General features: G+C 39.7%; 1 protein-coding gene across 1 annotated transcript in view; it reads right to left on the reverse strand.

The window, feature by feature from the left end:
• Positions 1 to 2707: 2707 nt before the first annotated feature.
• Positions 2708 to 14622, reverse strand: part of LOC129700327 (RAS guanyl-releasing protein 1-like) — a 97821-nt gene continuing 85906 nt past the window's right edge. Inside the window, 5 exon segments of the mRNA XM_055640721.1 lie at positions 2708 to 5526; positions 5822 to 6192; positions 8314 to 8457; positions 13791 to 13827; positions 14287 to 14431. Coding sequence (XP_055496696.1) covers positions 5368 to 5526; positions 5822 to 6192; positions 8314 to 8457; positions 13791 to 13827; positions 14287 to 14431 — 856 coding nt within the window. The 3' untranslated portion in view covers positions 2708 to 5367.

A 14622-nucleotide genomic window follows, 5' to 3' on the forward strand; every position in this document is an offset into this window, starting at 1 on the left:
GCCGCATTTAGAGTATTGTGTTCAGTTCCAGCTGCCATGTTATAGGAAAGATGTTGATAAGTTGTAAAGGGTACAGAGAATTTAAATGTTGCTTGGGATATAGGGAGATGTTGAACAAGCTTGGACTCTATTCCTTGGAGTGCAGGAGGATGAGGGGTGATTTTATAAAGGTGTACAAAATCATGAGAAGAATAGATCAGGTAGACACACAGTCTCTTGCCTAGTATAGGGGAATTGAGAACCAGAGAACATAGGTTTAAAGTGAAGGGGGAAAGATTTAATAGGTATCTGAAGGGTAACCTTTTCCACACAAAGGGTGTCGAGTGTCTGGAATGAGTTGCCAAAGGAGGTAGTTGAGGCAAGGACAATTGCAATGATTAAGAAACAATTAGAAAGGTACATGGATAGGAGAGGTTCAGAGAGATATGGGCAAAACGTAGGCAGGTGGGACTAGTGAAGATGGGACATGTTGGTTGGTGGGCAAGTTGGGCCGAAGAGCCTGTTTCCACGCTGTTTGACTCCATAATACATAGGACTGCAATTCCAATCTCACCTTACACAATTGCAGTCTTGCCATTGTCAGTGTTATTGGAATGAATCCACAAATAAATATTTCAAGTGCATTAATTAATACATTTGAAATATTTATTTGTGGATTCATTCCAATTGGTGCTCAGATTTTTAATCTTCAGTAAGTCTTGGACTAACATTTTTGTTGAATGCAGATGTCCAAGATCTACTAAGCCACCGATGTGATTGCCCCTTTTGAGAGGTTTCATTGCTAGATTTGAGACCACATTGCAGGCCTGTGGACCAAGGGAGGCAAGATTTTATTTTAATTAGCTATTTAACATTAATAGTCATACATGCCTGATTTACAATCTGTTAAAACCCCTTTCAGATTTGATGTTCTGCCTCCCAGCCTTATCTTTCAACAAGTTATGTCAGCAATATTTTTGGGGAAGGGCCTTTGTGACCTGATTACTGTCCGCATCTCCTTGCCCCAATTGAGGGTGTGGAGGGCAGGTTTGAGACCATAGATTGGGTTGAAGTGATCGGTTAGGAAAAATGTGGGCGTGATTGACTCTGGTTTCTCAGTTTGCTTTCTACTTTCTGCTCTGTTACTCATTCTATCATTGACACTGAAACACACAGCATTAAAGATTACTTCTGTTTGAAAGGCTGCCGTTTTTGACACCATACTGTCCATTCCTTTTGTGTTTCTAATGATGTCCAGAAGAAGACAATCCTGAGCTCAGTATCTACTGTAGCCCAGGTCTCATTCACCATTAACATGTATAATTTTTTTTATGTAAGATTCAGCTCAATTGTTGGAGCTGAAACTGAATGAGAAGGGGCAAAAAAAATGCTGTTTTGGCAATATACATTGATGCAAGCATTAAAATGGTACAGATGCACAACCTTTTATCCGACAGCCTTGGGACCAGACACTTTTCGTAATTCGGAATTTGTCGGCCTTCGGAATGGAAATTTTTTAGCGTAGATTTTAATGGCTGGCTCAGTGGTAGAGTGCTCGGCTCATATCCGCAAGGTCGCGAGTTTGCGCCTTGATCCCGGCAGTTCCTCGGTCGCGAGTTTGAGTCTTCAATGTAGTTTTTTCTTGCAGAATAAATGTCTGTATGAAATGCAGTGTGTTGAATGAATTCCTGAATTTGTAAAGGTGACCGCAGCATTGAATCACCTCTCGCACTCATGTCACCCTAGCGGGGCTACACGCCCTTAGGCGGCCTAAGGCGACATTTTCACACTCTTATATCCGTGTGCAGCAGAGGCGACGTGCGTTTTGGCACCAAACGTGAGCTTTGGTGTGCAGACGACATCCTGGAAAAAATGTCCGGTTTCTTTCAGGTAGACGATATACCCTCCCGGGCAATATACCCTCCACTTCTCTTTTATGAAGGGGATTTAGTTCCCCTTTCTTCCAGGACCAACCGGAGGTTCCGCTGTCACCTCTGCGGGCCACCCTCGGTGAACGCTCACTCAACTTTGTTTTGGGATTCCTACTCTCCCGCGCAATGTACCCTCACCTTCTCTGTTATGAATGGGGATTTAGTTCCCCTTTCGTCGAGGACCGACCAGAGGTTCCGCTATCACCTCTGCGGGCCGCCTTCGGTGAACGTCCTGTCTCTCTGTCCCTGGGATAGCAGGGGGCGATCAAACAGCACAATACCCCCCTCCCCCTCCAACTCCAGAGGAATCCGCTCCCCGATGGGCCGCTATGGCGACAAGTGGCAGTTCACCCACAGCCCGAGCTGCACGACCCCAAGAACAAGACGTACCTTGCACACCATCAGCTTCTGCCCCTGCGTGTTCCTCTGCAGTTGGAGCGGGGCTGGGCTGGAGTTGCTGATCTGGGATCTCCGTGCTTGCAGTGGGCCTGGGGGTCGGTGTCCCGATGAGGGGGCACAGCTCGGGCTGTGGGCGAACTGCCACTTGTCGCCGTAGCGGCCCATCGGGGAGCGGCTTCTGGTGGTCCTGATGTCTCCTGCTAGTTTGCAGATTTCCTCTGGAGTTGGAACGGGGCTGGGCTGCTGCTGGCTGTGGGTCTCTGGGATCTCCGTGGTTGCAGTGGGCCTGGGGGTCGGTGTCCCGTTGGTCCTGACGTCTCCGGTGACTGGCATTGTATGCTGGCATCGCCGACATGAAGCCAGTGCAAAGCCCCCACGCCGGTGCAATGGGCGGGGAGCTGGAGAGGGGAAGGAAGGGGTCACACACATGGCCGGGAAGCAGAGGGGAGTAGGTGGGGTGAAACTGAAGGGAGCGACAATCTGCTGCTCCCTGCCCGCTGAGTTAAAAAGTTCCCACGCAAGACTCACGATACACTGTGTATCGTGAGTCTACCGTGGGAACTTTTTAACTCAGTGGGCAGACAGCAGCATATTGTCAATTATTAACCCTCCCGCGCAATATACCCTCACCTTCTCTTTTATGAATGGGGATTTAGTTCCCCTTTCTTCGAGGACCGACCGGAGGTTCCGCTGTCACCTCTGCAGGCCGCCCTCGGTGAACGTTTTCAAGGACCTTTCTTCAAGGACTGAAAAAATGTCAGCTATTCGGAGGTTTTCGTTATTTGGATCTTCGGATAAAAGGTTGTGCACCCGTATTGTCATTGATCATCAAATGAACTTAAAACAGTTTTGATAGCAACCATTATGACCTCTTCTTAAATACATTTGCGTAACTCTGCTTTTGCTTTCCCCTAAAGTCTTTCTTCTGACCAAAATAAATGTCTCACCTTCAAGCAACAAGTAATAAATTAAAGGCAAGTCATCAACTAATAGCCTTAGTTGTCAACTAATACTCTTCCAAACCAAAACATTGGACAAGAGGGTCCATATTTTGAAGATGACATTTAATAATTGATACTTTAAACAAATAAATCCATATTACTTATTACATCATGCTACAGATTACATACTCATCAAAAAACAAGTTGGGTATACAAAAACAAATTATTGTACAATTATACATACATACAATCACTTAAAAGCACAATTTATTTTTTACTTTTTAAAATAAAGTACTTACCCAAGCTTTAAAGCTCATTTGCTGCCAAATATTTCATACTGCTTCTCATTGTATATAACGGTCAAATTACAACTAACAGTTTGGTGATTTGACAATCTTAAGCGCACTCTGTAAGTATGAGTATATGAGAGAGGTGTACTTGCCCAAATGCTGATCTAATTTACTGGTGCAGTAAATAGCATGAGTAATATCTGATGACATTTGCAATGTACACAGAAGGATAATGGTGTATTAAATCAATAGAAATATGTTTTCTGGTTTCTATGTAATTTATATTCATCATTTAGGTATCGAGTTAAATTTAATACTCAAATTTGCTGGATTTCTTGTTATTTCCTGTATTATTTTACCTGATTTGATGCATGCAAATTAAAAGTTGTGACGTTTGTTTCACTTCAACAAATTAGACCGTTTTATGACTATTTGTAAAAAGGTAAGTAAAATCTTCAGTGCTGATTCAGGTTTTTGACCAAATAATAGATTGATATTTACATTTTACAATATAAACATTCAAGAGCCATTTTACATGAAAGCATCAACGTACCTGTCTCTGTCCAAAGAACTGTGATAGTTTGTGTAATCTAGAGCGGTAATGGTTGGTCCAGGGAAATATACACAATGCAGTGTGATTTATTTATAGACTATGCTTTGTGCGTTCTGGTTCACACACAGGAAAATGTTAAGTATTTGAGCTATTGCAAAAAAAAAAAACAACATTTGTCTCTGTGATATTGCAAAGTTATTAAACTTAGCCAATCAAACCTTGTCATGAACTCAGTTCTCAAATTTGAGCATCCATAACTTGCAATTTGAGCAGCCATAAATGCCAATGAAATAGCAGGTGACCTGCCTCTCAATATCTGTGACATTTTTAAACCTGGAAGTATGAAACTCCTGAGCAATCCTAGGTGACTCTTGTCACTATGATTCATTTCTCATGACTTAAGTATTGATTACAGAAGTGAGATTTATCAAAATTTCAAGTAGGTTGTCTTGGAGAAATACAATTTGATTATTTTAAAATGATGACTGGCTTTGGCACATATAAATATTAAAGAAAAGCTTCATGTCATTTTCTTATTTTAGTGGCTTAATACTGTTAAAGATGTATGTGGAGTGTTCTCATTTTTACAAAGCTATCTGGACAACAAAAACCTACTCAGTGCCTTTTTTTGTCTGATGTCAGATTGCTTTGAAATACAGTTGCTATTGCAGTTATATGGAAAGTGGTATAAACATCTTGTTGCTTAAAGATGTGTTGGTCACTGGCTATCTCATTGTGGTGGACATAACTGTTTGATTCAATTTTATTTGAAACTGAACGAAATGGAGATTGATGTGCACTTCAGTTGTCTCATTCAAAACCGATAGTTAAACAAATGCTGAAAAATGGTACTTTGAATTAGTTGGAATTGCTTTGTTGTAATATTTTCGGAACAACATTTATTGCTATCCTGCATCAATTTTTGCTCACAATTCTATTGCTTATTTTATACTAATGTCATTAAAATGGCCTCAGTGTACTTCCAATAAAACTGTTATTTGTGTTTTCCAAAAATACAGAGCTGACCATCAAATGCCCTCCCAAATTCAACTTGTTTGAATGTGCACTTGATTTTTTCATTAAGTTGTTTGTATTTAGTGTTGGTATTAATGCTTGATTTTGCAATCTAAAAAATATTTTTGTTAATCAAGGAAATAGTTAAATAGAGGGAAAACGTCCAATATTTTTATTACCAACATATCCTGAAAATTCTATATTTACCCTATTTTTGTACAGATGATGGGTATGAGCAGAAAATGATAATTTTGTTATTTTTATGCCATGCTGCTTTCATCTATGATCATATGTTTTTGGAATGCATCAAGTTGTTCCGAGAGAGTTTTAATTTCCTGCTGTGCCTCTAATAGTTTTGTCTGCAGATTTGTGTTTTCAATGTGCAGTTTTTCTTTCTCTTCTCGAAGTTGGTTTCTTTCCTAAAAATAAGGAAAAGTGATAATTATGTACAACGTTTCTGATGGTGTTGATTTCATGTTTTCTAAAGCCACTTTTGTGCCACATATTGGATAAAGCTATTTTGATATATTAATATAAAACATAAATCAATTACTACATATATTGGAACAATGAAACTGGAAATTATATCTTGCTTAAATCCCTTAATGTCAAACAATAAAATTGCATAGTGAGTACAACGGGAGACATTTTAGTTAGTCTTTGCCTCTTAAGTGACTTATTGTGATAAGTGCCAACAGAAAACTGAGCTTGTACCTTTTCAAGTAGAAAGATCCGATGTTCTTTACTAAAGTCATCTCCTTTGGGTTTATGAAAGGATGCCATATTCTCCCATTTAACACAAGGTCTTCTACGAGTTGGAATAGGACTTGGACATAATGGAAGTATATTTGGGGACAGCTGAGAGGTGTCTGCCTTAATTTTTCCCAGAGTAGCAGCTTGATTTCCAATGATTTCTGAGTCTGAGCTAGAAGCGTCTGTTTGTACAGCCTTGTGCATTACAATAGGCTTTAGTCTTACGGAAACTTTCTGTGCCGAGCTGCCCATTAGTACAATAGTGCGGTCCTTGTGCTCAGAATGGTTCTGTGCTTCCTCGTTAAATTGCGTGAATGGTCCATCCTCATTTCCTGTAATATTTGCAATATGAATGTCAGCAATTTTTAGAGAATGAGATAACAGACATACATATGAACAACTAATGTTTAAGCAAGGCCTGTTGTGTTGAATTATAAATAGTCTTCTCTTCTCTCTTTAGGTAAAAAGGTCATGCTCTGTCCTACCACCGGCATTATTTGGTAGGACCTAGGGAGAGTAAAGTGGGCAAATCAGAACATGCCTATCCATTCCCTCTGCGGATGCTGTCTGACCTGCTGAGTTACTCCAGCAAAAGGCTAGAGTAACTCTTGTTACAAAACATGTGTTTTGCTCAAGATTATGGCATTTGCAACTCCTTGTGTCTCCAGAGTAAATCGGGAGCAGTTGTTATTGGATAAGTCCACATCTGATATGTGGGAGTCATTTAAAGGCCAGCTGGTCAGAGTTCAGGACCGGTGTATTCTAGTAAGGTTGAAGGACAAGGATGCTAAAGTAAGGGAACCTTGGATGACCTAAGGAGTTGTAAATTTGGTCAAGAAGAAAAAGGTAATGTAAATAAGGCCTAGAAAGATGAAATCAGATGGGGGCCTTTGAGGAATGCGAAGCAAGTAAGAAACTATCAAGCATGCTATTAGAAGAACAAGAACGGGTCATTAAATTTAATTGATGAGATGGATTTAAGAAAATCCCACGGATATACGTTAAAAACAAGGTAGGAATAGGAAAATAAGACAAATGAACACGTGGCTCAGGAGTCGGCATAAGAGGCAGAGTTTCATATTTTCTGATGGTTCTTCCATAAGCTAGGGTATTTCCAATTCACCGCTGAAGTATATTTTTTTCAATGCAATGAGTATTGTGGGTAAAGCAGATGAATTTGATGCCTGGATCAGTGCTTGGGACTATGATGTGGCCATTACTGGGACTTGGTTGCAAGACTTGGACATGACTGACAGCTTAACGTTCTAGGGTTTTGATGTTTCAGATGAGATAAAGAGAGAAGTAAATGAGGTGGACCAGTTGCTCTACTAATCCAAGAGATTGTCATGGCAGCACTCAGGGAGTTAATCCACTGAGGCAATTTAGGTAGAGTTCCAAAGTAAGAAAGGTGCAATTACTATAATTGGATTGTACTATAGGCCAAAGCAACATGGTTGTCTTCATGTTTGACTTCATTACCTTACATTCATGGTTGACTTCAATTTCTCCGATTGTTGCCAAAGCCTCAGATGAGACCGAATTTTTTAGGTGTATCCAGGAGGGTTTCTTTTTAACAATATATGGATGATCCAACCAGAGGAGGGATGATTAGAAGGGCCATAGAGCAGAAAGCATTTCGTGGCACCTTATGAAAAGACATTTCTCTTCAGTTCTCCGAAATCTTTCCCCTCTTACCTGGGAAAATGACTGACCATTCACCTTATCAGTGCCCCTCGTGATTTTGTATACCTCTATCAGGTCACACTCCTACTATGCTCTGGAGAAAAAAATCCCAGCCTCTCCGTATAACTTAAGCCCTTAAGTAATATGCCAAATCACAAACCCTGGCTATCTGAGTGGGTTGCCACTCAGGAAATAGTGTAGCTGCACCCCTTGGTTTCTCTGCTTCACAACACTCTCCCATGTCCCACCATTTACTGTGCAAGCTCCGCCCTGATTTAACGTATCAAAATGCATCATCTCACACTTGGTCAGCTTTAAATTCCATCTGCCATTCCTCTCCCACTTCCCCCAATTAATCCAGATCCTTCTGTAAACTTAGCCTGTTTTATTTATTCACTGTACCACCAACTTTGGTGTCATTGACAAATTTAACTAAATTTGTATAACCAAATTGACATAAATGTAGAATCTAATTAGAGCTAATGTATGGCCAAGATGAGCCAGCAGAGGTGGATGAAAATTAATGTTACTTTTTCTGAAGATGAAAAATGAAATATAAAACTTTTTTTTGCCTGCTCTTCAATGATGTAATTAAATTGACTTTTGGGGTATTTGGCAAAGGAAAGCCCCAAGTCTCTGAAGTACAGGAGTAATGTACTGGGTTAGATGTCTGCATCCTTTATGTAAATTGCTGTTACACCAAATAGAACTTTTTCTAAATGTTGCTATAATCTAAAATGGTACAATAATTGTAAGAAAGGTAAGTTTACCAATGTTGTAGCCCTTTGTTCCAGCAGGACAGAGTGCAGTAGGAGTGGTGCTTGATGTTGGACTGGAGTCTGAGGTCTTGGATCTCTTTTTACATTCCAAGACCACGAGATCTCGACATTGTTTGTGACAGTTCATGCCACAGTCTGCACCATAAGAAATAAATTATTAGACACCAACACAATCATGCAACAACAGAACAATGTCCAACCAGAAAATCTACAAACTAGAATGAAACATTTGCAGGCAAGCTCTTGCATTTATTTCCATGTTTAGATAATAGGCATCATTTCTGCAGTGTGTAAGGTATTTTTTGGGAAACCATGAAAATATTATGCTATTTTTCCAATCATAATTAAACTGTAAAATTTTACAGTATTTAACTATGATGAGAAAACATGTCAAGTATTTCATAGATAAAATCTTGAACATGTAATTTGCTTTAAAATATATAAATAATTCCACATTATCCATAATAATCCTTGCTCATATCTTCCGCTAGTTTTCTAAAATCACATTCTTATTGTTTCCAGGAATGGAAAATAAATATAAATATAGCTGTCCTCTCCAGATGATCTGGGAACCATATTGGAATTTATCTTCTATATGTTAACTGTCAGCAAGTCTTTCCTTTGTCTTGCATTACTCTGATCAGATGTTTTAATGTTGGAGAAACAGTGCGGAAACAGGCCTTTCGGCCCACCAACTAGTGATCCCCATACACTAGCACTATCCTACACTCTTGGGACAATTTTTACAATTTTACTGAAGCCAATTAACCTACAAACCTGGACGTCGTAGGGTGTGTGGAGCACCCGGAGAAACCCCATGCGGTCACGGGGAGAACGTACAATCTCCATTCAGACAGCACCCATAGTTAGGATCGAACCCGGGTCTCTTGCCCTGTAAGCTAGCAAATCTACTGCTGCACCACCATGTCGCCCCACCGATACATCCATTGTCTGAAGGAGAATTCTATACGGTGAATTTAGGAACTGATTGCATTTACTTCAGAATTTACATTGCTTCCGTCTCATTCTTCCGCATGAAAGAAAGCTTGCTGGAAATATAAAAACTGACTAAAAGTTTCTATAGGTACAGTGCCCTCCATAATGTTTGGGACAAAGACCCATCATTTATTTATTTGCCTCTGTACTCCACAATTTGAGATTTGTAACAGAAAAAATTCACATGTGGTTAAAGTGCACATTGTCAGATTTTCTTAAAGGCCATTTTTATATATTTTGGTTTCACCATGTAGAAATTACAGCTGTGATTATACATAGACACCCCCGTCCCCCTCAATTTCAAGGGTACCATAATGTATGGGACACATGGCTTTACAGGTGTTTATAATTGCCCAGGTGAGATTAATTGCCTCCTTAAAGCAGGTACAAGAGAGCTCTCAGCGCTCAGTCTTTCCTCCAGTCTTTCTATCAGCTTTGGAAACTTTTATAGCTGTTGATCAACATGAGGACCAAGGTTGTGCCAATGAAAGTCAAAGAAGCCATTATGGGGGTGAGAAACAAGAATAAAACTGTTAGAGACATCAGCCAAATCTTAGGCTTACCAAAATCAACTGTTTGGAACATCATTAAGAAGAAAGAGAGCACTGGTGAGCTAACTGATCGTAAAGGGACGACTGGCAGGCCAAGGAAGACCTCCACAGCTGATGACAGAAGAATTCTCTTTTATAATAAATACAAATCCCCAAACATCTGTCCCACGAATCAGAAACACTCTTTAGGAGTCATGTGTGGATTTATCAATGACCACTGTCCGCAGAAGATTTCATGAACAGAAATACAGAGGCTACATTGCAAGATGCAAACCATTGGTTAGCCGCAAAAGATAGGATGGTCAGGTTGCAGTTTGACAAGAAGTACTTAAAAGAGCAAGTTCTGGAAAAACGTCTGGTGGACAGATGAGATGAAGATTAATTTATAGCAGAGTGATGGCAAGAGCAAAGTATGGATGAGATAAGGAATTGCCAAAGATCCAAAGCATACCACCTCATCTGTGAAACACGGTGGTGGGTGTGTTATGGCCTGGGCATGTATGGCTGCTGAAGGTGCTGGCTCGCTTATCTTCATTGATGATACAACTGCTGATGATAGTAGCATAATGAATTCTGAAGTATAAAGCCACATCCTATCTGCTCGTTCAAACAAATGCCTCAAAACTCATTGGCCAGCGGTTCATTCTACAGCAAGTCAATGATCCCAAACGTACTGCTAAAGCAACAAAGGAGTTTTTCAAAGCTAAAAAATGGCCAATTCTTGAGTGGCCAAGTCAATCACCCGATCTGGACCCAATTGAGCATGCCTTTTATATGCTGAAGAGAAAACTAAAGGGTACTAGCCCCCAAAACAAGCATAAGTTAAATATGGCTGCAGTACAGGCCTGGCAGAATATAATCAGAGAAGACACCCAGCAACTAGTGATGTCCATGAATCGCAGACTTCAAGCAGTCATTGCATGCAAAGGATATAAAGCAAAATACTAAACAAGACTACTTTCATTGACATGATATTGCTGTGTCCCAAACGTTATAGTGCCTTGAAATGGGGAGGCTATATATAAACAGTGCTGTAATTTCCACATGGTGAAACCAAAATGTATAGAAATGGCCTTTGTTAAAATCTGACAATGAGCACATGTGATTTTTCTTCTATTACAAATCTCAAATTGTGGAGGACCGAGGCAAATAAATAAATTATGAGTCTGTCCCAAAAATTATTGAAGGCACTGTATGTTAGAAGGAAAAGATTAGTGAAGATGAATGTATGTCCTTTACAGTCAGAGACAGGTGAATTTATATTGGGGAAACAAGGAAATGGCAGAACATTTAAACGAGTACTTTGGTTCTGTCTTCACTAAGGAAGACACAAACCATCTCCTGGAAATACTAGGGGATCGAGGATCTAGTGGGAGGAAGGAAAAGAAGAGAATCCACGTTAGTCAGAAAATGGTGTTAGGTAAATTGTTGGGACTGAAGGCAGATAAATCCCCAGGGCCTGATGGTCTGCATCCTAGAGTATTCAAGGAGGTAGCTCTAGAAATCGTGGATGAATTCGTGATCATTTTCCAGTGTTGTCTTGAACCTGGATCAGTTCCTATAGACTGGAGGGTAGCCAATCCTCCTCCACTTTTTAAGAAAGGAGGGTGAGAAAAAACAGGGAATTATAGACCAATTAACCTTACATCAGTAGTGGGGAAAAAGCTGGAGTTGATATTAAAGATGTTATATGTGCATTTGGAAACCGATGGGATCGGTCAAAGTCAGCATGGATTAATGAAGGGGAAATAATGCTTGACTAATCTTTTGGAATTATTTGAGGATGTAACAAGTAGAATGGATAAGGGTGAGCCAGCGGATGTGGTGTATCTAGACTTTGAAAAAGCCTTTGACAAGGTCCCACACAAGAGACGTGTGCAAAATTAGAGCACAAGGTATTGGGGGTAGGTTATTGACATGGATAGAGAACTGGTTGGCAGACGGGGACAAAGAATGGGAATTAACAGGTCCTTTTCAGAATGGCAGGCAGTGACTAGCGGGGTGCTGCAGGGCTCGGTGCTGGGACTCAAGTTATTTGCAATATATATTAACGATTTAGACGAGGGAATTAATTGTAACATCTCTGAAATTTGCGGATGACACAAAGCTGGGTGGCAGTGTGAGCTACGAGGAGGATGCTGTGTGGCTGCAGGGTGACGGATACGTTGGGTGAGTGGGCAGAAACATGACAGATGCAGTATAATGTGGATAAATGTGAGGTTATCCACATTTTTGGTGGCAAGAACAGGAAGGCAGATTATCTGAATGGTGTCAGATTAGGAGAAGTGGAGGTGCAACGAGACCTGGGTGTGCTTGTACATCAGTCACTGAAAGTAAGCATGCAGGTACAGCAGGCAGTGACAAAAACCAATTGGCCTTCATTGTGAGAGGACTTGAGTTTAGGAGCAAGGAGGTCCTACTGCAGTTGTACAGGACCCTGGTGAGACCGCACCTGGAGTATTGTGTGCAATTTTGGTCTTCTAATTTGAAGAAGGACATTATTGCTATTGAGGGAGTGCAGCGGTGGGACTGACGTATGATGAAAGAATGGGTCGACTGGGCTTGTATTTGCTGGAATTTAGAAGGATGAAAGGTGATCTTATAGAAACATGAAATTCTTAAGAGGATTGAACATGGGGGTAAAAGCCAGAACGGGGTACTGATTTTGGATGATCAGCCATGATCATATTACTGGCTCAAAGGGCTAAATGGCCCATTCCTGCGCCTATTTTCTATGCTTATGTTTCTATTTCTCCCAGCACTGAAAATAATATGAATATGAATGTTCTAAAACCATGCCTTCACTGAATTAATTTCTTTTTTTTTTCATTTTGCAGTTGAATTTTGATCTTGTACATAAACATTTAAAAAAACGTTGGTTGATGTAAAGTTGACATTCTTTGTTTGGTCAAAAAAGTAAATCTGTAGTTCTGCAGTTATTAACCTACACAGGGAAAGGGAACCTAGTTTACAGTATAGCTAGCTACAATGATTTGCCCTGAATTGTGTGGATTTGTTGATCTGAAGCACATTTTGGGGTCAAATAGGACATGAAGTTTGCAACAATCTAATTCACTTTGCCAAGGAGAGAGAAATGCAGTTCAGATAAACAAGACCCACTGCTGACTGATCATTTACCTGACATGTTATTAAGTATGTTTCCATCATGACAGATGCTTCCTAATCTTATGAATAACTTTAGTAGTTTGTGTTTGTACTTCTGATTTCCAGCAACTACAGTTTTATAATGAAAACCTACCTTTAGAAAGTTAAATTGAGTTTATTAAGACCTTGCCTGTTCTCATTATCTGTACAATATACACTGATGTCTGTGTTTCATGAACAATTTCATGTATAGTTCCTCAGATGCTAAATCTGAGGACCAGACGTGATGTCCATTTTGACAATTTGCCACTGTCAAGTGTCTCTGATAATTAGAGACATTTAAAAACAATCCAATAGCTGTAAATAATTTAAAACATAAATACACTTAAACTACCAGAAATTAGAGATTATTTTATAAAAAATTGAAAATAAATAAATCACTTCCCTTTTTAATCAAGTTTGATGACCTTATTGAAATGAATGGTGTTATGCTATTTATGACTGCCATAACAGAGGCCTGGAATATAAAGTGCACCCAGCTGCTCAACTGAACACATCAGTACTCTGCCACTGGACTCACGGGTGCCCTGCAGCACTGACATCTAACCTCCAGTTACCATGACTTACACATTGTAATAGGCAAGAGTGACAGTTGGAGACAAAGTGACCTCTGATGGGGAAACTGCTAATTACAGGCAAGCATGATTTGGACCGATAATTTTAAAGACCATTACAACAGTTTAACCACCGTCATACGAAAAGCAAACAAAAAAAAATTGTTATTTCTATATATTTAATTTGTCTTTTGTCATTTACCTCTGCATCTGTATCCTTGCTTTATAACGCCCCATATCTGCAAATAATAAACAAATATAACTTTTTGTATATTTAGTGGAATGGAAAGTAGTTAAACCTGTAACTGGCCAATCATTTGGATTTCTTGAGAAGTGGCTATCTCTACCTGCCTGGTGGACATTGACACCAACAATACAATGCGAGAATAGAATTGCTTGTGGTCCTAGTACAACAATGTTGATAAATTCCCTTACCGAAGGACAACTTGGGGTTATGCAACAATAGCAACTCCAATGCTTTTACAGGTGGTATTATCCCACTTCTTACCGGATTTAACTAACACAATGTCACCATGCTAAAACGAGACTTTAACTTACAAGCAAAGCATGATCCCCATAACAAATGACATATGAATTATCTAACTGCATTGGAACAATTGTCGCAAACTGTTTGTCTACTTTACGTTTGATACAGTGATATGTTACAAGCTAGGAAATGACACATGCAAGTTACTTACAAATCCAGCACAGTTGTCACAGAAGGTAGGTTTCAGGTATGTTGTCTCTTGGAAATTATGGAAAAATCCTTGAACTGACTTTGAGGAGATGGAACTGGACCTCATGAAATAGGCTGTAATTTCGTCCCTGCTTATTAGACCTTCGCTGTAAAATGATGAATTGTTCATTACTGAAACTTTTGCATAGATGTAAACACATTCTTAACAGGAGCTCTGTGTACATTATTCTGGTAAAAGTGGAAGTGAAAGCCAAATAATTGTTATTTCAGGCTTCGTTACAAATTACAAATCATACGTTCTGTAATGATCCCTGCCAGCTATATTTTCCACAATATT

Source organism: Leucoraja erinacea, chromosome 9, assembly GCF_028641065.1.
Source record: "Leucoraja erinacea ecotype New England chromosome 9, Leri_hhj_1, whole genome shotgun sequence".
NCBI lineage: Eukaryota > Metazoa > Chordata > Chondrichthyes > Rajiformes > Rajidae > Leucoraja > Leucoraja erinaceus.